We start from the raw sequence: 25,072 nt of genomic DNA on the forward strand, positions 1-25,072 counted from the left end.
GGGAGGAGAGAGGGAAAGGGAGCTCTCCTTCCCCAGGGATGGGCTGCTCCCGCTCAGAAGGAAGGGAAGCAAAGCCAAGCGCAGGTCGATGTATGGAAGCTATATTTTAATCGTCACGTTTGGCACCGTGAGGCCCAAACCACAGTACACAAATTACAGCACAAAAACCCACTGTGGCTGCTGCCTGGGTCCGGGGCTTTCCCCTCTCGGCCGCAGCAGCTTCAAGTGGACCGTGTCCGTGGGGTTTTCCTTTAAAAACAGCCATTAGATAGAAAAAAACAGCTCCAGGCCCCTGGTTTCCCTGGCTGAGGGTGCGAAGGGCCAGAGCTTGTTCACATTTAAAAAGAGGCAACGCTGGGCCTCCCGCCCCTTCCCATGACAGCCTGCCTTCCGGAGGGCTCCTTGTTCTTACTGCTTGCCCAGGGCTTTGTCCAGGTTGTTCTTGATGGCGTCCAGGAAGTCGGTCGTGTTCACAAAGTGCTCGTTCAGTTTCACACTGGAAAGGAGCAAAAGGGAGGAAAATGGTCTCACGAAGGATGGTGGGCCAGGGAAGCAGAGGGAGAGGCACTTAACGTATGTACCCGAATATAAGCCAAGGCACCTAATTTTACCACAAAAAACTAGGAAAACGTTGACTCATGTATAAGCCGAGAGTGGTAAATTTCAGAAATAAAAATAGCTACCAATAAAATTACATTAGTTGAGGCATCAGTAGGTTAAATGTTTTGGAATATTTACATAAACTGAAATTTAACATAAGACTGCCCAACTCTGATTAAATCATTATTCTCATCTCCAATGTAAATATGCTTATGTATCCTTTTAATAATAATAGAGTAAAATAATAACTAATAATAATAATAATAAATATAGTAAAATAATAAATGTAATACAGTAGAGTCTCACTTATCCAACATTTGTTTATCCAACGTTCTGGATTATCCAACACATTTTTGTAGTCAATGTTTTCAATATATCGTGATATTTTGGTGCTAAATTCATAAATACAATAATTACTACATAGCATTACTGTGTATTGAGCTACTTTTTCTGCCAAATTTGTTGTCTAACATGATGTTTTGGTGCTTCATTTGTAAAATCATAACCTAATTTGATGTTTAATAGGATTCTCCTTAATCTCTCCTTATTATCCAACATATTCACTTATCCAACGTTCTGCCGGCCCGTTTATGTTGGATAAGTGAGACTCTACTGTAATAATAATAATAATACTAATAATAATAATAATAATTTTATTTTTATACCCCACCTCTATCTCCCCAAAGGGGACTCAGGGCGGCTTACATGGGGCCAAGCCCGAATAAAAACAACAGCAATATAAAACACAACCAGAGACAAGAGACATGCACAATTACAAAAATTTAAACATTACCCAATAAAAACAACTGACAAAAACTAATAAAAACATGGATTAAAATGGAGAGGTTGTAAAAGTAGACTGGGTAAGGTGCACCATATAAATATTGTAAACACGAGGTGACTGATAAAAGTGCTGCAAATTCTTGGAAGTGCAAATTGGGATGGGAGTAGACCCTATGTCTATATCAAGTTGACAAAGGTAAAAAGTGCAAACCAGTACAAAATGGTCACTTATACTCGAGTATAAGCTGACCTAAATATAAGCCAACCAGGACCCTCACCCGAGTATAAGCCAAGGGGAGCTTTTTCAGTCCTAAAAAAGGCTGAAAAACCCAGCTTATACTCGAATATATACGGTATATCTCCGAGCCCCAGCAGAGCCCCCCCCCCCCCCCCCGACCCTACAAGGAGGAGCACGTACTTGCTGAGTCCGTGGATGCAGCCGGCCAGGTCCTTTGTCATTGCACCGCTCTCCACCGTCTCAACGCAGACCTTCTCCAGAGTCTGAGCAAACCTGGTATGAGAGGAAGGGAGAAGTAGTAGCCGGGGCAAGGGAGACCCATCTGCAGTGGAAGCCCCCCAGCTCAGTCCCCAAGCAATGCAGCCGCAGTACCATATATACTCGAGGGAACTGCGTGCCCTCCCCACAAATCCTGATCCATGGCTCCCCAGACCTCTGTCTAGCGGTTAGGATTCCTGGTTTTCACCCAGGCGGCCCGGGTTCGACTCCCGGTATGGGAACCAGTTATGACTTGATGTATTGTTATTATTTGAAAGTAACTTCTTTTCTCTGGAACAACTCTTTTCCCAAACATCAGCATTTTCTCTCACGTGCAGGCCTTCCTCAAACATAGGCCTTTTGCAACTTAGGTCAATCAAAACATATGGGACTTATAGTCATTACAAGTACAGTAGAGTCTCACTTATCCAACACTTGCTTATCCAACGTTCTGGATTATCCAACACATTTTTGTAGTCAATGTTTTCAATATATCATGATATTTTGGTGCTAAATTAGTAAATACAGTAATTACTACATAGAATTACTGTGTATTGAACTACTTTTTCTGTAAAATTTGCTGTATAACATGATGCTCTGGTGCATAATTTGTAAAAACATTACCTAATTTGATGTTTAATAGGCTTTTCCTTAATCTCTCCTTATTATCCAACATATTTGCTTATCCAACGTTGTGTCGGCCCGTTTACGTTGGATAAGCGAGGCTCTACTGTATCTTTGAAAATTCTTTTTAAACCCACGTCTCCCTCATTGGGTCTGCAGTGACTCTCCAGAAGCAGCGCTGGGAGGGTCCCGCTGTGGCCTTACTTGATGAGGTCTGGGTTGCTGTCCAGCTTGCCTCGGTGCTCCAGCCCTCGCGTCCAGGCAAAGATGCTGGCGATGGGGTTGGTGCTGGTTGGATTGCCCTGCGGGGAGGGCAAAGGAAACAAGTGAGCGCCAGCCAAAGTAGGAGGAGTAGGAGGCGGCAAATTGTACATGGACATGTGCCATGCTCCCGGCTCACCCACCTTCTGGTGCTCCCGGTAGTGGCGGGTGACGGTGCCGTGCGCAGCCTCGGCTTCAATGGTCTTGCCGTCCGGGCAGACGAGGACGGAGGTCATGAGGCCGAGCGAGCCAAACCCTGGAAACAAAAGCAAGATGCTTAAGCGGCTGAGGGGGGAAAGGAAAGGGCCGGAGGCTGTTAGGAATGGCGGGATTTGAATTCTAAAACCCCTGGATGGCCCAAGTTTGCCCAGGCCTGCTCTAGAAGGCCCTCACTGCCAGCAAAAAGGCACCGCTTGTCCAGCGCACTCCAGATGGAGGAACACCTTGTGCCTGTCTTGGAACGGGAAACACCCACGTTTAAAAATCTCTCACATGTCCTACATGTACACTATGCGAAGATGCCAGGATGATACCCATCTCCATCCTGCTTAGCAATAGAAGCACTGCAGCTTGAAAGCCTCTTCTAAATGGTGGGGAGAGAAGGGCATACAAAGGATCCTCGCTTTGCTTCTGCGGCCCCCACTTATTTAATTATTATTTTTTAATGAATTCGAGTGTTTTAAGTGTTTGTCTAAATTGTTTTACATACTGCCTTTGAGCACCTTCTCCATAAGTGCCCTCAAGGTGTCTTATAACAATAATACATAACACCAGAAAGAAAAAAGAGACGGTGGAAACAAAACAAAACATAGCACAATTAACAGACAAATTCACTGAAAACCTTGAAAATATATATATATATACTAGCTGTGCCCGGCCACGCGTTGTGGCAAAGTGGTGGTGGTATTGGTTAAAAATTGTTGTGTAATTTTTATTTGACATTATTTGCATTTTTAATTAATTTTATTGCAAGTTATATTTTTATTTATTATATTTTATTATTTTCTTGTATTATTTTTAGTTATTTTCTGTTATTATAGTATTTTATTGTATTAATTTTTAGTGTTTTTATTATTTTTTATTGGGTTGCTAGGAGACCAAGTTGGAGGAGCTTAGCCTTCTAACTGGCAGCAATTGGATAAAAGCAATTATTCCTCTCTCTCTAATTAGGACTTTATTTTTCTTTTCTTTTTGTTGTATCAACCTAGAGGCGTGGATGATGGGTTGTGTTGTCAAATTTCGAGGTGGGGGGGCCTGTAGTTTGGTTGTTTTGTGGGTCGCCGTGATGCCATCACTCTTTTATATATCTAGATTGTCTCCCTCTGGGGAGAGAGGGCGGTCTAGAAATAAAGTTTATTATTATTATTATTATTGTGGAGCCCCCGGTGGCACAGTGTTTTAAAGCACTGAGCTGCTGAACTTGCAGACCGAAAGGTCCCAGGTTCGAATCCGAGGAGCGGAGTGAGCCCCCGCTGTTAGCTCCAGCTTCTGCCAACCTAGAAGTTTAAAAACATGCAAATGTGAGTAGATCAATAGGTACCGCTCCGGCGGGAAAGGTAACGGCGCTCCAATAGGTAGGTGGCTATGCAGTCATGCTACCCACATGACCTTGGAGGTGTCTACGGACAACGCCAGCTCTTCGGCTTAAAAATGGAGATGTGCACCAACCCCCAGAATCTGACACGACTGGACTTAACGTCAGGGGAAACCTTTAGTTTTACTTATTATTATCATCATCATCATCATCTCCACTACCTACATAAGGAGAAAAAAAGCACTAACTGTGGTGAGCGTTACAGATATTGAAAGCAAAGATGGTTACATTGCAAAACCCAAGGCATGGTTATGCTATTATGGATCTGGATTAGAATCCCTGCAGAGTTTCCATTTAAGAAGGGCAAAAATCTACCTGGAGAAGAGAAAGAATGACAGATTTGAGAGTAACAGATATGCATGTTCAGAATCACCAGTTTTCATGCTGGTGGATAACCTGCAGCTCCACTCCGGATCCCCAAAACAGTACCTTGGGCCAGGATGTCGGACTGGACGTCCCCGTCGTAGTTCTTGCAGGCCCACACGAAGCCCCCCGTGGACTTCAACACCTGGGCCACCATGTCGTCGATGAGGCGGTGCTCGTACCAGATCTTGAGCTTGTCAAAATTGGTCTTGTAATGCCTGTTGGGAGAGGGCAGAGCAGAGGGTGACCGGGAACCAGGGGAAAAATTCCCAGACTCAGGCCACAGAGACTCAGGGTGATAACATGTGAAAAAGATCTTGAGATTATGCTTGTCCTAACTGTTAGGACTTGTGGGAGTTGAAGTCCAAAGTTTACCCATACCTGATCTACGAGGGTTGAACGAAAACGAAATCCTCCACCTTCGGTACTTTGGTTTGGATGGGAATATTTTAATAAACACAGAAATAATCCTTAAGATGTTCTCTTTAACGACCGCAATTCACTTTTCGACATCATCACCAGACAATTGGATACATTTCTGCCAACGATGAATACGTTTTCTGAAGCTGCCACGGAAGAAGTTGACACTCTGTTTCCGGAACCGGCGTCTCACAGTCCCCATCTTCTGATAGCCAAGCAAAGCAATCATGTGACCCACACGTTCTTGTAAAATGCCGATTATGCTTGAAATTGAAACCACGATCATCCTGAATCAGTCAACCTTTTGCTTGTGAAACTCGGTGGTTGCTGTCGCAGGACGTCCAACTCTTTGTTTGTCACGCAAGTCAGATGTTCCCACCTCAACATCTTTAAACTTACTCGTCCAACAACGCACAGGACTCGCATCAACACAATCACCACAAACAGCTTGCATTCTCTGATGAATCTCCTTTGGGGTGACACCTTCTGACTGCACGTTACTTAAGTCGCATTGACCAACCGTCTGCAGGGTTCCATACTTTGCACTTTAACAACACAACCGTTCAATGCTAAGGCTTCTCCGTCTGCTCAGGGTTCCATACTTTACACTTTAACAACACAACTGTTCAATGCTAAGGCTTCCCCATTTGCCCAGGGTTCCATACTTTGCACTTTAACAACACAACCGTCCAATGCTAAGGCTTCCCCGTCTGCGCAGGGTTCCATACTTTGCACTTTAACAACACAACCGTTCAATGCTAAGGCTTCCAGCCAAATGGAACCATCTGCACAGGGTTCCATACTTCGCACTTGTAACAACACAACCGTCCAATGCTAAGGCTTCCTCGTCTGTACTGGGTTCCATACTTTGCACTTTAACAACACAACCGTTCAATGCTAAGGCTTCCCCATCTGCGCAGGGTTCCATACTTGGCACTTTAACAACACAACTGTTCAATGCTAAGGCTTCCCCGTCTGCGCAGGGTTCCATACTTGGCACTTTAACAACACAACTGTTCAATGCTAAGGCTTCCCCGTCTGCGCAAGGTTCCATACTTGGCACTTTAACAACACAACCGTTCAATGATAAGGCTTCCCCATCTGCGCCGGGTTCCATACTTGGCACTTTAACAACACAACCGTTCAATGCTAAGGCTTCCCCATCTGCGCAGGGTTCCATACTTCGCACTTTAACAACACAACCGTTCAATGCTAAGGCTTCCCCGTCTGCGCAGGGTTCCATACTTCGCACTTGTAACAACACAACCGTCCAATGCTAAGGCTTCCTCGTCTGTACTGGGTTCCATACTTTGCACTTTAACAACACAACCGTTCAATGCTAAGGCTTCCCCATCTGCGCAGGGTTCCATACTTGGCACTTTAACAACACAACTGTTCAATGCTAAGGCTTTCCTCCAAATGGAACTTTAGAGGAGTCTACTGAACAAGCCAGGACTGCCATCTGTTGAGGAGTTACGATTTAACCCTTATCGACACTACACTCCTTTGGATACAGGCCAGAATCCCATTGGCTCTTTTAGCTACTGCATCACACTTGGCTCATGTTCAACTTGTTGTCCATGAAGACTCCAAGACCTTTTTCACATGGACTGTTGTCGAGCCTGGCGTCACCCGTTCTGTCTTGGGAATCTCCCACCCCAATGGCGAGACCAAGAAGGCGCTACCAAGAAGCGGAGAGGCCAGTGGAGTGACGGTGCGAGCAGGGGCTAAGTCTCATCCCAGCCCACCTCCCGTCCCCAGGGCTCACTTCTCAAAGATCTCCTGGAAGACGTCCTTGAAGCGCCCGTCGTAGGCCTTGAGGATGGTGTTCTTGGTGCTCAAGTAGAGAGGCCACTTCTTCTGGATGGCGTACTGGAAGCAGCTGTGGGCAAAGCCCGAGATGGACTGCAAGAGGCAAGGAGACGGGTTGGGGTCATGTTGGGGCTTGCTGACGTCCCCTTATTCATTAATTGGGCTACAAAACCTTCAGAGCATCTTTTCCCCCAAGCAGGAGACCCATTTACAACAGGTTTAATTGATCAAGTCACCTTGCTAGGTGAACAAAAGGAAAGTGCCTTACTGAATTGATGTGCGATTCGGTTTTATAAGTCAGAACTTTTTGAGCAAAGTTCAGTGGATTTTTCCCTTTGTTCTCTCTTAGCAGTATCTTTTCAAGGCCTGCAGAAGAGAAGGCTGAGAGGAGACATGATAGCCATGTACAAATACGTGAAGGGAAGTCATAGGGAAGAGGGAGCAAGCTTGTTTTCTGCTGCCCTGCAGACTAGGACACGGAACAATGGCTTCAAACTACAGGAAAGGAGATTCCACTTGAACATCAGGAAGAACTTCCTCACTGTGAGAGCTGTTCGACAGTGTAACTCTCTCCCCGGGGCCGTGGTGGAGGCTCCTTCCTTGGAGGCTTTTAAGCAGAGGCTGGATGGCCATCTGTCGGGGGTGCTTTGAATGCGATTTCCTGCTTCTTAGCAGGGGGTTGGACTAGATGGCCCATGTGGTCTCTTCCAACTCTACTATTCTATGATTCTATGATTCTCTCTTTCAGGCCATTAAATTAAATAAATACAGTAGAGTCTCATCCCACATTCGCTTATCCAACATTCTGGATTATCCAATGCATTTTTGTAGTCAATGTTTTCAATACATCATGATATTTTGGTGCTGAATTCATAAATACAGTAGAGTCTGACTTATCCAAGCTAAACAGGCCGGCAGAACCTTGGATAAGCAAATAACTTGGATAATAAGGAGAGATTAAGGAAAAGCCTATTAAACATCAAATTAGGTTATGATTTTAAAAATTAAGCACCAAAACATCATGTTATACAACAAATTTGACAGAAAAAGTAGTTCAATATGCACTAATGTTATGTTGTAATTACTGTATTTATGCATTTAGCACCAAAATATCATGATATATTGAAAACATTGACTGCAAAAATGACTTGGATAATCCAGAAACTTGGATAAGCGAGGCCTGGATAAGTGAGACTCTACTATACAGTAATTACTACATAGCATTATTGCGTATTGAACTATTTCTTCTGTCAAATTTGTTGTATAACATGATGTTTTGGAGCTTAATTTGTAAAATCATAACCTAATTTGATGTTTAATAGGCTTTTCCTTAATCCCTCCTTATTATCCAAGATATTCACTTATTCAATGTTCTGCCGGCCCATTTATGTTGGATAAGTCAGACTCTACTGTACATAAATTAAGCCAGTTGAACTTTCTCCTTGGTTGTGTTTTCTATCTCTCGATCAGGCCGTTTCCTGTCTAAAACCTTTTGCTGGCTTGTGATTTTTCCACTTTCCTTTATCTATCCCAGTCCCTATGGTCACTTTGGGGAGGAGAGAGGAAGAAGGGGACCCCCTCCCTCTTAAGCCAGCCCCCCAACTCCACCCCACGCAGGCCCCCACCTCGTCCGTGTTGTACATGCCCATGCCGACTCCTCCACCGGGGAAGTTGTAGACCTCCCACTCCTTGGCGCCGCTGCCGTCCTTCGGGGTGAAGACCATCTTGAAGGTCCCGGACTTGTCCACCACGAAGTCGGTGGCTTTGTACTGGAAAACAAGACCCGCACGGTTTTGAGGCTGCTCCAGCACCTCGGCTACACAACATCACTCCTACTATTGTTGTCTCTCCCACCCCCACCCCTGGTTTGTGAGGCCTGTAACTCTGTGCATTATTATTATTATTATTATTATTATTATTATTATTATTATTATTGTAGTAGTAGTAGTAGTAGTAGTAGTAGTAGTAGAGTGTGGAGCCCCCAGTGGCGCAATGTGTTAAAGCGCTGAGCTGCTGAACTTGCAGACCGAAAGGTCCCAGGTTCGAATCTGAGGAGCGGAGTGAGCGCCCGCTATTAGCTCCAGCTTCTGCCAACCTAGCAGTTTGAAAACATGCAAATGTGAGTAGATCAATAGGTACCACTCCGGCAGGAAGGTAATGGCGTTCCATGCAGTCATGCCAGTGGCCACATGACCTTATAATAATAATAATAATAACAACAACAACTTTATTTTTATATCCTGCCCCATCTCCCCGGAGGGACTCGGAGCGGCTTACATGGGGCCATGCCCAACAACAATACAATAGCAGCAATAAAACAATAAAACAAAGATCGACAATAAAACTATGTCGCATCAATAAAAACATAACATCAGTAAACAAGTGTTTACGGACAACGCCGGCTCTTCGGCTCTGAAATGGAGATGAGCACCAACCCCCAGAGTCGGACACGACTGGACTTTACCTTTCTAGTAGTAGTAGTAGTATCTTTATTTATACCCCGCCTGTCTCCCCGTGGGGACTCAAGGCAGCTAACAATCCACACTAGGCGAGTTTCAAAAGTAGTATTTTTACAATGTTTATGTGTTTTCATTATTCTGTAACCGCCTCAAGTCACAAGGAAAGGCGGGTGAGAAATAAAATTATTATTATTATTATCATTATTAGATACACAACAAGATGAGTCCACAGCAAACAAGATCACTATGCTGGCTGTTGTACTGGATCACACGTCGAACATTTCCCAAGTGTCTAGGACTGTGTGATGTATCGGTGAATAATGAGTGAAGATCCGAATAGGGTGGCCTTTTGCAGCTGACAGGTGGTAATTTTCTCAGCGCTGGTGATTTTCAAGTGCAGTCCAAGGTCTTTAGGCACTGCACCCAGTGTGCCAGTCACCACTGGGACCACCTTGACTGGCTTGTGCCAGACTCTTTGCATTTTGATCTTTAAATCCTTGCATCATTTCAGCTTTTCCAGTTGCTTCTCATCAATCGTGCCGATGCCTGGATTCTCAACCTGGCCAAAAATTCCCAGAAATCCCAGCCAGTTTGCCAACTGTTAGAATTCCTGGGAGTTGAAGGCCAAAATATCTGGGGACGCAAAGGATGTGTAGCACTGGACTATGTGATGTATCTGTGAATACTGCATGCAGATCCAAGTAGGATGGCCTTCTGCAGCTGACTGATGGTAACTTTATGTTGTCAAAAGCTTTCATGGCTGGGATCACAGGGTTGTTGTATGTTTTCCAGGCTGTATGGCCATGTTCCAGAAGCATTCTCTCCTGATGAAACGTCAGGAGAGAATACTTCTGGAACATGGCCATACAGCCCAGAAAATATACAACAACATGATGGTAACTTTGTCAGCGGAAATTGTGTTTAAGTGCAAGCCGAAGTCTTTAAGCACTGGACTCAGTATGCCGATCACCACTGGGACCACCTTGACTGGCTTGTGCCAGACTTTGCAGTTCGATCTTTAAATCAATTATTATTATTATATTATAAAAAATAAATTATTATTATTGCAAAACAATTAAATAGTAACAATGTGGAAAAACAGAATTAAAATACAACAAATGCCCTAAAATGGCCTTTAAAACTTGTATCCTCCCCCCACCCCAAAAATGTCTCTCACGTCAGGCCCACCTGGTCGCCGTGGGCGTGCCTGCCGATGGTGATGGGCTTTGTCCACCCGGGGACCAGGCGAGGGATGTTCTTGCAGATGATGGGCTCTCGGAAGACCGTCCCGCCCAGGATGTTCCTGATGGTGCCGTTGGGGCTCTTCCACATCTTCTTCAGCTTGAATTCTGGAAAGGCAGAGAGGGGACCCTCGAGGAAAAGCTTCCATAACGGGACTTCCCACTCCGACCCAAGGAAAGACGGAGACCCCCCACCCTTAAGTGCCTTGGCGGCCCCCCACCTTCGACCCTGGCCTCGTCCGGGGTGATGGTGGCACACTTGACGGCCACACTGTACTTCTGGGTGGCCAGGGCCGAGTCGATGGTGACCTGGTCGTCCGTCTGGTCGCGGTGGGGCAGCCCCAGGTCAAAATACTTCAGCTGGACGTCAACATTGGGCAGGATAAGCTGCAGGGAGAGAAGAGGAAGCTGGTGGGAATGGCAGCTGCCACCCGCCGAGACCCCTCCCCAATCAAATGTCTGGCCACACTTCTCCCTTGGCTTCATCTCTCCTCTTATTGCAGGCACAGCAACGCCAAGGATGGGTTGCCCATGGTCAGGCTCTGCACCTTTGGTCCCAGCCCACATCATCATCATCATTATATTATTAATATATATATTGGAGCATCCGGTGGCTCAGTGAGTTAAAGTGCTGAGCTGCTGAACTTGCAGACCGAAAGGTCCCACGTTCAAACCCGGGGAGCGGAGTGAGTGCCCACTGTTAGCTCCAGCTTCTGCCAATCTAGCAGTTCGAAAACATGCAAATATGAGTAGATCAATAGGTACCGCTCCAGCAGGAAGGTAACGGCGTTCCATGCAGTCATGCCGGCCACATGATCTTGGAGGTGTCTACGGACAATGCCAGCTCTTAGGCTTAGAAATGGAGATGAGCCCCAACCCCCAGTCACACATGACTGGACTTAACGTCAGGGGAAACCTTTACCTTTTTAATATATATATTAATATATTACATGCAGTAGAGTCTCACTTATCCAACACTCGCTTATCCAACGTTCTGGATTATCCAACACATTTTTGTAGTCAATGTTTTCAATATATAGTGTTATTTTGGTGCTAAATTCATAAATACAGTAATTACAATATAACAGTACTGCGTATTGAACTACTTTTTCTGCCAAATTTGTTGTCTAACTTGATGTTTTGGTGCTTCATTTGTAAAATCATAACCTAATTTGATGTTTAATAGGCTTTTCCTTAATGCCTCCTTATTATCCAACATATTCATTTATCCAACATTCTGTCGGCCCATTTATGTTGGATAAGTGAGACTCTACTGTATATTATTATATTAATATATATATATATATATATATATATATATATATATATATATCTCCCAGTAGCAGAGCCATGAGGCTCAATCATAACACTTATTATATATATATATTATATTATTATATACAGCATATTATTATTATTATTATTATTATTATTATTATTATTATTATTATTATTATTATTATATTAAGCCTTATACTAGCGGTTACTTCTGACCAGTTGTACCTGTTGGTTAACTCCTCGACATAGCCACAGGGTTCACCCCAGTTTAAGGTTCTCCCCATGACCTTATAGCACCTTAACTTCCTTCATGTTTACAAGTTTCACTCTGTGCACTTTGCCCAGTTCATTTTATGATTTCATTGCTGTGTTTTAACATGTGTCTTACAATGATTGTGATTTTATTTTATGCCTTTTAATTTTATTTGTGTGTTTTTTGTATTTGATACCATTGCATGCTTGTTTTATATCTGTAAGCCGCCCCAAGTCCCTCTGGGGAGATGGTGGCGGGGTATAAAAATAAAATAAAATAAAAATACCTTCTCCTTGATGAAGGCCCAGATGATGCGGGTCATCTCGTCCCCGTCCATCTCCACCACCGGGTTGGCCACCTTGATTCTCCGGTCGGCATCTGCGGGAGAGGGGAGATGACCTTCAAGGGCCTGAGAGGGAGGCCAAAGACTGGACGGATACTTTCCATGGAAAGCCAAACCCCCTTTGCAGCCCCCAAAAACATCAAAAGCAATGAGTGGACAGGAAGTGGTGCCAGTTCTCGAATATCAGGCATGGGCCAACTTCAGCCTTCCCTCCAGGTGTTTTGGACCTCAACTCCCACAATTCCTAACATCCAGCAAGCTGTTAGGAATTGTTGAAGTTGACTTATGGTCAGGAAGTTCTTCCTAATGTTCAAGTGGAATCTCCTTTTCTGTAATTTGAACCCAACAACAACAATTTATTGATTAGCCAGTTGGCCTTATCAAAGACAGACAATACAAAAACAACATACAACATACTTAAAATAAAATACAGATATACAGGTGTCTGCCTGCTTGGTGCCAATGTAGTTTAGCTAAAGATCTATGCATCAACTATCCTCATCTCCCCTGCACTGCACCCCAATCTAATCTATGTACTCTGATCTCCTTTTAGCAGCTTTAAACAAATACAGGGCCACTTTTGTTGTCAGAGTGGGGTTATAACTGGCCAACAAAAATGAAGTTTTGGCCTCAATAATCCAGCTTGTTTTATTACCAATAAAAGGCCATAAATATTGTTTCCTTTCTTTTTTATATAGGTTACAGTTGTGCAAAATGTGGTTCAAATTTTCAACTTCAGGGCTGCCACAAATACATAATCTTTCTTCATACGGGATATGATTGAATCTGCCGTGTCTCTCCATGGACTCCATTTGTTCGAATCTTGCCCTAGTGAAAGTGATTCTTAGGTGTCTTGGCCTATCTGCTTTTAGGTACAGAGCCCTCTGGAAATTACGTTTAAAGCATCCTAACCACTTCAGAGATCCTGTATTAGACAGGGTGGCTATGTCTTTTTGGGCTTCAATATCTAGAATTCTTTGGATTACTGTTCTTTTTTCAGCATCCCTATTGTGGTCTGATGAAGTAAATTGTAATCCACAGGAGCAAAGAAACCTTGATAGTTGTTCAGCCCAGGAGTCTTGGTTAAAGCCATTAGATTGTTCTAAGAAGCACAATTTTGGCAGTCTGTTATTTTCAAGATTTTTTATTTTAGCCCAATAGTTAAAGGCCCTGATTTTGGCGAGACCTTCAATAGAATGTATTTCTAACTCTGCTCTAACTGCGGCAGCGGTGGTCTTAGCGTCAACACCAAGTATCTGTCTTAAAATTTTTGATTGTGTTTGTTCTAGTATTGGTAGTTTGCTTAGGCCCCAGATTTCTGCTCCATATAGTATCATGGGGAGGATTTTTGCTTTATAAACTTTGATTATTGGAGTTAAAGAGCCAGGATATCTATGGGTTAGCAGTCTTGCCAGTGTGTTGGAGCGTGCCCTAGTTTGAACCCATTTGAACCCATTGCTCCGAGTCCTAGTTTCAAGAGCTGCAGAAAACAGGCCTGCTCCTTCTTCCTTATGATATCCTTTCATATATTTATACATGGCTCGCATGTCTCTTTTCTACCTTCTCTTCTGCAGGCTAAGCAGACGCAGTTCTTCAAGGAGCTTGTTCTCCAGACATTTGAACATTTGATCATTTTAGTCGCCCTCTTCCTCTTTCTAGGTTAGGATCAATCTCTTTTGAATGGTGAGGCCCAGAATTGGACACAGTATTCCAGGTGAGGTCTGACCAAAGCAGAATACAAAGGCACCATGACTTCCCTCAATCTAGACCAGGGGTCCCCAAACTTTTAAAGCAGAGGGCCGGTCCACAATCCTTGAGACTGCGGAGGGGCCGAATTATCATTTGAAAAAAAAATATGAACAAATTCCTGTGCACACTGCACATGTCTTATTTGTAGTGCAAAACAACAACAACAACAATGAAAGAACAATACGATATTTTAAAATGAAAATAATTGTAACCAACATAAACCTATCAGGATTTCAATGGGAAGTGTGGGCCTGTTTCTGGCCAATGAGATAACCAAGTTAATTAGGATTGTTGTTGTTGTGCCTTCAAGTCATTTCAGACTTTGGGCGAGCCTAAGTCTAAAATTATTTATTTATTCATTTACTACATTTATATTCTGCCCTTCTCACCCCAAAGGGGACTCAGAGCAGCTGTATGTACATACAATATGTTATATTATTAGCATAGCACAATATTAGCAATATATATTACTATATTGAACTATACCACTATAATGTAATATTATATTTAATACTAGCTGTGCCCGGCCACGCGTTGCTTTGGCGAAGTATGGTGGTATGGGAAATAAACCATTAAGGAATTGGTGGTAGTTAAGGTAAAGGTATGGAGTCCAGATAATCCAGTTAGAGCAGATAATATAAGATTATATGGGTTATATAGCTATGTGGAAGGGCCTTGAGTATACACTGCCATATAATCCAGTTAAAATCTGATAATCTGTATTTTATAGGCAGTGGGGAAGAGGCCTAAGTGAGGCCTAACTCTGCCTGTCCCCTGGGCTGAGTGGGTTGCTAGGAGACCAAGTGGGCGGAGATTAGCCTTCTAACTGGCAGCAATTGGATAAAAACAATTATTCCTCTCCCTCCAATTAGGAATTTATTTTTCTTTTCTTTTTGTTGTATCAACCTAGAGGCGTGGATGATGGGTTGTGTTGTTAATTTTCGAGGTTGTGGGGTGTTTAGTTTTGTTGTTTTGGCGGTCGCCAGGATTCCATCACTCTTTTATATATATAGATATAATGTATAATTAATATTATTATATGGTATTATTATTAGTATTATATTGTATAACATTATATTATTATCAATATTATAGGTATATACAATATATTATATTATTAAAAATGATATAAAACATTATGTTATAAAACTGAGGGCAGGGGCCTGGTAAATGACCTTGGAGGGCCGCATCCGGCCCCTGGGCCTTAGTTTGGGGACCCCTGATCTAGACACTACACTCCTTTGGATGCAGCCCAAAATCCCATTGGCTTTTTGAGCTGCTGCATCACACTGTTGGCTCATGTTCAACTTGTTCTCCAAGAAGACCCCAAGCTCTTTCTCACACGGACTATTGTTGAGTCAGGCGTCCCTCATTCTGAGATCAGATTAGTCTGGCATGACTTGTTTTTGAGAATCCCATGTTGACTTTTAGTAATCCCAGCCTTCCTTTTTAAGTGATTGCAGGCTGCCTCCTTCATGATCTACTCCAGGATCTTTCCTGGTATCGATGTCAGGCTGACAGGGCGGTCATTGTTTGGGTCCTCTTTTGTTCTCTTCTTGAAGTTCGGGACCACATTCGCCCTCCTCCAGTCTGCTGGGATTTCTCCTGTTTTCCAAGAATTCTCAAATCTTATTGCCAATGGTTCTGAAATGACTTCTGCTGGTTCTTTCAATACTCTTGGATGTATTTCATCTGGCCCTGGGGACTTGAACTCATTTAGAGTAGCCAGGTATTCCTGGGCTACTTCTTTACTTATTTTGGGTTGCATTTCCCAAAATAAGTCCAGTTTGTTCCCATGTGGGCTAGGCAAAACTATGGTTAGGTGGATCTGTAATTGGCTAAGTCGACCAACCCAATGGGTGATTCTCCCCAGTAGTTCCTCTTCATCCTGGAAAGAAGTGACAAGTGGAATTCTGCTCCTGTCTCCTGGAGTACTGGCTCTCCCTCCCCAATCGTCTTGATGCAAACTTGATGACCGTGCCTTCTGACCCTTCATCTGTCAGCTGCAAGAGGCCACCCTAGTCGGATCTGCATGCATTATTCACTGATACATCATCAGTAGTTCTCAACCTGTGGCTCCCAGATGTTTTGGCCTTCAACTCCCAGAAATTCTAGTAAAGTTAAAGGGAAAAGTTTTCCCCTGACATTAAGTCCAGTCATGTCTGACTCTGTGGGTTGGTGCTCATCTCCATTTCTAAGCCAAAGAGCCGGCGTTGTCCGTAGACACCTCCAAGGTCATGTGGCCACTGGCATGACTGCATGGAGCACCATTACCTTCCTGGCGGAGCAGTATCTATTGATCTACTCACACTCTGGGGGTTGGTGCTCATCTCCATTTCTAAGCTGAAGAGCTGGTATTGTCCACAGATGCCTCCAAGGTCATGTGGCCACTGGCATGACTGCATGGAGCGCTGTTATCTTTCCACCAGAGCAGTACCTATTGATCTACTCACACTCTGGGGGTTGGTGCTCATCTCCATTTCTAAGCCAAAGAGCCGGCGTTGTCCGTAGACACCTTCAAGGTCATGACTGCATGGAGCACATTACCTTCCCGCCAGAGCAGTACCTATTGATCTACTCACACTCTGGGGGTTGGTGCTCATCTCCATTTCTAAGCTGAAGAGCTGGTGTTGTCCACAGACACCTCCAAGGTCATGTGGTCACTGGCATGACTGCATGGAGCGCTGTTATCTTCCCACCAGAGCAGTACCTATTGATCTACTCACACTCTGGGGGTTAGTGCTGATCTCCATTTCTAAGCCAAAGAGCCTGCGTTGTCCGTAGACACCTCCAAGGTCATGTGGCCACTGGCATGACTGCATGGAGCGCCGTTACCTTCCCACCAGAGCAGTACCTATCGATCTACTCACGCTCTGGGAGTTGGTGCTGATCTCCATTGCTAACCTGAAGAGCCAGCGTTGTCCGTAGACACCTCCAAGGTCATGTGGCCACTGGCATTACCTTCTTGCTGGAGCAGTACCTATTGATCTACTCACATTTGCATGTTTTTGGAATGCTAGGTTGGCAGAAACTGGGGCTAACAGCGTAGCTCACTCCGCTCCCTGGATTCGAACCAACAACCTTCCGGTGAGCAAGTTCAACAGCTCGGTGGTTTAACCCACTGCACCACTGGCTGGGATTTCTGGGAGTTGTGGGCCACAGGTTGGGTCTAAGTCATGAATGGAGATCCTGAACAGAACTGAGCCCAGGAGAGAACCCTGCCGATGGTAGTCATGAATGAAGATCCTGAACAGAACTGAGCCCAGGAGAGAACCCTGCCGATGGTAGTCATGAATGAAGATCCTGAACAGAACTGAGCCCAGGAGAGAACCCTGCCGATGGTAGTCATGAAAGAAGATCCTGAACAGAACTGAGCCCAGGAGAGAACCCTGCCGATGGTAGTCATGAATGAAGATCCTGAACAGAACTGAGCCCAGGAGAGAACCCTGCCGATGGTAGTCATGAATGAAGATCCTGAACAGAACTGAGCCCAGGAGAGAACCCTGCCGATGGTAGTCATGAATGAAGATCCTGAACAGAACTGAGCCCAGGAGAGAACCCTGCCGATGGTAGTCATGAATGAAGATCCTGAACAGAACTGAGCCCAGGAGAGAACCCTGCCGATGGTAGTCATGAAAGAAGATCCTGAACAGAACTGAGCCCAGGAGAGAACCCTGCCGATGGTAGTCATGAATGAAGATCCTGAACAGAACTGAGCCCAGGAGAGAACCCTGCCGATGGTAGTCATGAATGAAGATCCTGAACAGAACTGAGCCCAGGAGAGAACCCTGCCGATGGTAGTCATGAATGAAGATCCTGAACAGAACTGAGCCCAGGAGAGAACCCTGCCGATGGTAGTCATGAATGAAGATCCTGAACAGAACTGAGCCCAGGAGAGAACCCTGCCGATGGTCACTTCTTTCCAGGATGAAGAGGAAGCAATGGGGGGAGGCCTTGGCCAATCCCAGGGCCAAGAAGATGAAAAAGGGAAAGTGCATCCATTAAATCTGCCGGCCTTAATCCGGCTCATCCTGGGCTCAGCCCGGCTGGCGCTGTCCCATCTCCTCCTCCTCCTCCTCCTCCTCCTCCCTGTCTCTCCATTGGGCAGCAGGCCTTCCCTCCCTCCCTCCCTCCCTCCGTCTGTCCGGCTCCCTTTCGGCCAGAGGCGGTCAAGGGACAAGGTCACCCCCAGAGGACGCCGACGACGGGGCCTTCCCCCTCCCCCCTCCCCCCATGGAGGTCACGTGGCACTCCCTTTGGGGAGCGAGGCGTCTGCTGTGAGGTGGAACACACACACACACACACACACACACACGCACTCACAGTGTCTCCGCGGAGCAGAAGACGAGGCCGGGAGGAAGGCGGGCGGGCAGCGGCTGAGGGAAGCCCAGGAAGCGGAGGAGGAAGCCCGGAGGAAGCGGAGGGCCATGGCGGTGGAGGAGACGGAGGAGAAGAGGAGCCGGCGCGGGACCAGAGGAGGAGGGGGAGGAGCCTCGGCGGAGGCCACGCCCCTCCCCGTGTGTCACGTGACCCTTTGTCCTGCCCTTTTGGGGACCCCCCTCCCTCCCGGACACCGCTGAGGCAAAGTTCGCGTTCCCTCGAGGTGTTTTGGACTCCGACGCCCACCGTCCCTCATAGCCTCAGGCCTTTATTTTCCCTCCTCAGCCGCTTCAGCAACCGAAATATGGTTCTCGTCAGCATCCCCAAAGCCAGGCTCGACTGCCAGCCTTGCTGCCTGAGCGGGACTCTGAGAGAACCGGGGCTGAGGAGAGTTGGCGTTCTGCTAGTGGCCGTCCCTCGAGGTGTTTTGGACTCCGACGCCCACCGTCCCTCAAAGCCTCAGGCCTTTATTTTCCCTCCTCAGCCGCTTCAGCAACTGAAAGATGGTTCTCGTCAGCATCGCCAAAGCCAGGCTCGACTGCCAGCCTTGCTGCCTGAGCGGGACTCTGAGAGAACCGGGGCTGAGGAGAATTGGCGTTCTGCTAGTGGCCGTCCCTCGAGGTGTTTTGGACTCCGACGCCCACCGTCCCTCACGGCCTCGGGCCTTTCTCCCCCCCCCCCCCCCCCTCAGCCGCTTCAGCAACAGATGGCCAGCCAGGCCTTATTTCAAATCTTCATGGGACCAGGTACACATGGCATCTGATTTCTTGTGTTTATTAAAAATCATTTTTATTGGTAATACAGTACTATAAACAAATCTATGAGTAAACACGCCATATGGTATCACTATAAGCACACCAACCAACCTCCAAACGTAGTCAGATACACAGATTTATTTGTAAATAGAGCTGTGGGTGACCATCATGAAAAGGAGTGGCACATCAGACATAGTCAAACTTCGGCCCTCCAGGTGTTTTGGACTTCCAACTCCCACAATTCCTGGCCTCAGGTTCTTTCTTTTCCCCCCTCAGCCGCTTCAGCAACCGAAGGAGCGTTCTCCTCAGCATCCCCAAAGCCAGGCTCGACTTCCAGCCTTGCTGCCTGGGGAGGGCTTTGAGAGAGATGGAAAAGATCCCCAAAGGCCCCCATTCTGCCAGGTAGGAAGACACAACCAAAGCACCCCAGACAGATGGCCAGCCAGGCCTTGTTTCAAATCTTCATGGGGCCAGGTACATATTTATTACAACATTTATATCCCGCCCTTCTCACCCGAAAGGGGACTCAGGGCGGCTTACAATAAACACACATATAAAAATTGTACAGTACACATAAATCAGATTAAAAAATATTAATTTACATCAACATTCATAAAAACATTCTAAAATACAAATGGGCATGTTCAGGTTCAAAAGACTGGGTCTGTCAATTGGGTTCTGGAGTACATAATAATAATTGGCGCTGCTGATTCTTATTTGAAAGCCTGGCCCCACAACCAAGTTTTAACCTTGGCTGGATGGCCCGTGAGGTCTCGTCCAACTCTATGATTCTATTATTTTGACCAGAAAATGGAGATCCCAAGGGGCATCTGACTTCTTGTGTTTCTTAAAAATTGTTTTTATTGATGATACTATAAACAAATCTATGAGTAAACACTCCATACGGTATCACTATAAGCACACCCACCAACCAACCTCCAAACGTAGTCAGCCAGCCAGGCCTTGTTTCAAAACCTCAAGGGGCCGGGGACACATGGCATCTAACTTCTTGTGTTTCTTAAACATCGTTTTTATTGATGATACTATAAACAAATCTATGAGTAAACACTACATACGGTATCACTATAAGCACACCAACCAACCACACTCCAAATGAAGGAACTAGAAGGCAGAGGAGATAGAAATACACAGATTTATTTGCAAATAGAGCTGCCAGTGACCATCATGAAAAGGAGTGGCACACCGATTGAGGTTTCACATGAGGTATTTATCAGACATAGTCAAACTTTGGCCCTCCAAGTGTTTTGGACTTCAATTCCCACAATTCCTGGCCTCAGGCCCTTTCCTTTTCCTCCTCAGCCGCTTCAGCAACCGAAGGAGTGTTCTCCTCAGCATCCCCAAAGCCAGGCTCCACTGCCAGCCTTGCTGCCTGGGGAGGGCTTTGAGAGAGATGGAAAAGATCACCAAAGGCCTCCATTCTGCCAAGTAGGAAGGCACAACCAAAGCACCCCGGACAGATGGCCAGCCAGGCCTTGTTTTAAATCCTCATGGGACCAGGTACATATCGCATCTGACTTCTTGTGTTTTTTAAAAAATCATTTTTATTGGTAATACTATATTCAAATCTATGAGTAAACACTCCATACGCTATCGCTATAAGCACACCAACCGCCTTCAGCGTAGTCTTCTCACTTCCCATCATCTTCATTATCGACTCATAGATACATACATTGGTTCTTAAAAAACCATATACATTAGAATCTCACTTATCCACGCTAAACAAGCCGGCAGAACCTTGGATAAGCAAATATCTTGGATAATAAGGAGGGATTAAGGAAAAGTGAGACTCTACTGTAAAACTATAAACAAATCTATGAGTAAACACTCCATACGCTATCACTATAAGCACACCAACCGCCTTCAGTGTAGTCTTCTCACTTCCCATCATCTTCATTGTCGACTCATAGTTTTCTTAAACACAGATACATATGTTGGGTCTAAATAAGGCATTTACCATTTTAAAAAGCATATACAGTAGAGTCTCACTTATCCAAGCTAAACGGGCCGGCAGAACCTTGGATAAGCGAATATTTTGGATAATAAGGAGACATTAAGGAAAAGCCTATTAAACATCAAATTAGGTTATGATTTTACAAATTAAGCACCAAAACATCATGTTATGCAACAAATTTGACAGAAAAAGTAGTTCAGTACGCAGTAATGTTATGTTGTAATTACTTTATTTACGAATTTAGCACCAAAATATCACAATATATTGAAAACATTGGCTACAAAAATGCCTTGGATAATCTAGAACCTTGGATAAGCGAGTCTTGGATAAGTGAGACTCTACTGTATTTTGCAATATTCTAATTTTATAGTTGACAGAATTCATTTCACCAATTAGATGTTGTAGCTCCATCAAATGCCCCAATCTCACAGACCAAAGAAAAGACATATCTCAGTCTATTAATTCTGCTCAATGGTGTTTGTCACAGCTGCTCTCCTTCCCCTCCGGACACTGTTATCTATAGCGGTCAGCTTTTTATGGCCAGCCTTTGAACTGTCAATAAGGGAATTGGCCCCAGGGCTCCGAAGGGATCCTCAGACAAACAGAGAAGCGGATTGTAGTCTGGACTGGATTGGGTTTGGGCTTAAAATGGGGCGCCTTTCTGACCCTCCTCGGTTGGGCTTGAAGGCCCCTCGACCCTTGGAGCCTCCCATCCATCCTTCCTTCCAGTTGGGAAGTGTTCGACTTGGGATTTTGTGATACGAAATCCAGCATATCTATCTTGTTTGCTGTGTCATACAATAATAATAATAATAATAATAATAATAATAATAATAATAATAATAATAATCTAGGATGGTTGTTTTGATGACAGTGTTGTTGTGCACGAACTCCCACTCCCCCCAGGTCAAATTATATTAAGTTGTCCCGCAAGGACTGCGATGGGGACAAGCCAAGACCAGCGATGACCTTTTATTGTTTTGAATATTTATTTTGCAAACGTCCGAACGGAGGAGCCCAGCAGCAACTACCGGTAGACTTTTTGAAACAATCTTTCCCTTTTTAGTTATATTGTCCTCTAAACCTTCAACAAAATTGCACCTTGGTGTGTTATCCTCTACTTTTGCCTACTTTGTATCTCCTTTCTCTTTCACTTACACACAGGCCACATGGACATCATGGCTTTCCTGGCCCTCGGAGCGGGGCTCTTCCCATTTTCCCTATATTAACCTCACCTTTGCGTTGACCTTGGAGGTGTCTACGGACAACGCCGGCTCTTTGGCTTAGCACCAACCCCTAGAATCGGACATGACCAGACTTAACATCAGGAGGAAACCTTTACCTTTACCCATAAGACTTGGAGAACATTGCCAGCACCTCATGACTCAGGAAATGCCCTCCAGTCCTTTTCCTGGGCATCATCTTAATCAAAAAGGATCCAAGCACCCATCATCTTCAAGCCAGTCCATCTCTACAGGCCCCATAGACCCCAACGGGGCAGAGAACAAAAGGATCCGCCCTTTGTCCCCGTCACCTGGACATTACAATGCCAATCATCACCTGACATGACCATCCGTTCACTGGGAGATCATGCCCGTTATCCCATAATGACATTTCCCCTTTCCCAGGACCAGACTACTTAATCCTATCAATATGGACAATATTCTATTGTTGGAACTCAACGGACAGCAATGCCACAGACGCTGGATCCATTCATTTGAGGAATCCTCTTTGACATCAGTGGAGCTCAGACAATCATGGCAGAGCTGGGGCACGAGCAGGAATTTCAAAGGATTGTACTGTATAAAAATGTCTGTTTTTCAATTTTATGGCATCTCAGCTTATTTTGGCAGATTACCGTGAGCTGACTTGAAATAAATACCTCGGTGGCTTCTTCTTCAACTTGGTGAGATTTTCATTTGGGAACACTGGGTTAGCTTCTTCGTCTCGCCAGGCTCATAGATCCACAGGCAGCCTGAAGCTAGTACCGGTATCAGCTTAACAGGACTCGGTATCCACGCTTCAGGTTTCGCTATCCGCGGCCCGGATCTCACTATCCGTGGCCGCTCTAAATGGCTCGATTTCAACAATTGCCACCGTCAACACAAACAAACTCAACATGTCACAGCAAGCATTGCACTTGTTGCCTGTTGACTGCAACGCCTTCCTTTCTCTTCCCTGAAAACACCTCTGCTGCCTGCCCATCTGCTCTGAATAAAACACGCTTCTCAATCAGAAAATGGAGATGTAAAGTTTGACTCCCGTCTTTGCTTTAGGGAAATGAGTTACAGTCATTCTTAAAATAGGTCAGAACTTGCTCCTGGATCGACGTCTAATTCTCTTTTAGTCTACTTGCTCGCAGCCAACTCATCACTGCTTCCAAACACAGCTTAAAGTTCTCAGGAATCGTGGTTGTCCCAGGTTCGAGATGCAAGAGTAGCTGGGTATCATCTGCATAGTGTTAGCACTCTGGGGGTCTCCAGCAGCCTCACCCCCCTGCACTGACCCCTGGCCACTGAGGTGCCCCTCTCTCCATTGGCAGAGATGGCCCCACAAGACCCCTGCTTCCATTGCTGGCCCTTCCTTTTCATCGCTGCCTTTTTTCTTTTGGGAGAGATCTTACTAATACATTATTATTATTATTATTATTATTATTATTATTATTATTATTTTATTATGACACAGCAAACAAGATAGATATGCTGGATTTCATATCACAAAATCACAAGTCAAACACTTCCCAAGTGTCTAGGACTGTGTGATGTATTTTCGGATGATGCATGCAGATCCCAGTAGGGTGGCCTTTTGCAGTTGGCAGATTGTGATTTTGTCAATGTCTATTGTTTCCAAATGCCGGCTGAGATCTTTTGGCATGGCACCCAGTGTGCCCATCACCATTATTGACACAAAGACATAATAATTATTATTATTATTATTATTGACACAAAGATAGTATGGCACGGCAAATGAGATAGATATGTTTTTTGTATTACAAAATCACAAATCAAACACTTCCTAAGCATTTAGGACTGTGTGATGTAATTATTATTATTATTATTAGGCATTGAATTTTTGCCTATTTATTGTAAGCTGCCTTGAGTCCCCTCGGGGAGAAAGGCGGGGTAAAAGTGATGTAAATAAATAAATTATTATTATTATTATTATTTTGGAAAGGAAGTGCAGCCCAGACAGCTCCGAGTCTGGGCTGAGCTTCAAAGCGCTGCACAACAATCCATGATGGGGCCTTGACCTCTTGACCAGAGCCTGCTTTGGCCCTGAGGTCGGGCTTGGGTCTCTTCGGCCAGACGGAAGCAGGCACGTTCTTCTGTCTCTCAGGGAGCGAAGCCCAGAGGCACTTGCAGGGCTGGTTGCTGTTTTCCGGTCGTTATGTGAATTATGGTGCCCCTCAGGCTAATCCATGACACAGAGCCATGGATTCAAATCTCAGGAAGGAAGAGAGATGCCACCTAAACATTAGCAAGAACGTCTTCGCAGTCAGGTCAGCAGCAGGATATGCTTTTTTTGGGGAAACTGAGGTGTCTCCTTGCTTCTCTTGGGGATTTTAAGCAGAGGCTGGATGGTCATCTGTCAAGAGGGATTGGATGGTGCCCTCCCATCTGGTAGAAAGGAGAAAAGTTGGACTCAATGGCCTTTAGAGGTCCCTTCCAAATCTAGGATTTTACTGGGTT

General features: G+C 45.0%; 2 protein-coding genes across 4 annotated transcripts in view; one reads left to right on the forward strand and one right to left on the reverse strand.

Annotated features, from left to right (window-relative positions):
• Positions 1 to 85: 85 nt before the first annotated feature.
• Positions 86 to 18,779, reverse strand: idh2 (isocitrate dehydrogenase (NADP(+)) 2). The gene is made up of 11 exons (XM_003229897.4): positions 18,600 to 18,779; positions 12,471 to 12,562; positions 10,875 to 11,040; positions 10,601 to 10,761; positions 8,579 to 8,722; positions 6,910 to 7,046; positions 4,788 to 4,939; positions 2,908 to 3,020; positions 2,708 to 2,805; positions 1,802 to 1,894; positions 86 to 496 (listed from the first exon to the last, which is right to left on the reverse strand). Exons 1-11 carry the CDS (start codon positions 18,703 to 18,705, stop codon positions 409 to 411), a joined length of 1,350 nt encoding a protein of 449 aa, XP_003229945.3. The 5' UTR covers positions 18,706 to 18,779; the 3' UTR covers positions 86 to 408.
• Positions 18,780 to 19,331: 552 nt separating this feature from the next.
• sema4b (semaphorin 4B) overlaps positions 19,332 to 25,072 on the forward strand; it is a 30,959-nt gene continuing 25,218 nt past the window's right edge. Inside the window, exons 1-2 of one of the 3 annotated variants that reach the window (XM_062963514.1) lie at positions 19,662 to 19,813; positions 20,732 to 20,929. In XM_062963514.1, the coding sequence (XP_062819584.1) occupies positions 20,920 to 20,929 (10 nt within the window). In that variant the 5' untranslated portion in view covers positions 19,662 to 19,813; positions 20,732 to 20,919. Of the gene's footprint in view, positions 19,403 to 19,661; positions 19,814 to 20,731; positions 20,930 to 25,072 lie in introns of those variants that run through there. The other 2 variants (XM_062963513.1, XM_062963515.1) reach the window with 2 other exon arrangements.

The sequence above is a fragment of the Anolis carolinensis genome, unplaced genomic scaffold (assembly GCF_035594765.1).
Source record: "Anolis carolinensis isolate JA03-04 unplaced genomic scaffold, rAnoCar3.1.pri scaffold_11, whole genome shotgun sequence".
In the NCBI taxonomy this organism is placed as follows: Eukaryota; Metazoa; Chordata; class Lepidosauria; order Squamata; family Dactyloidae; genus Anolis; species Anolis carolinensis.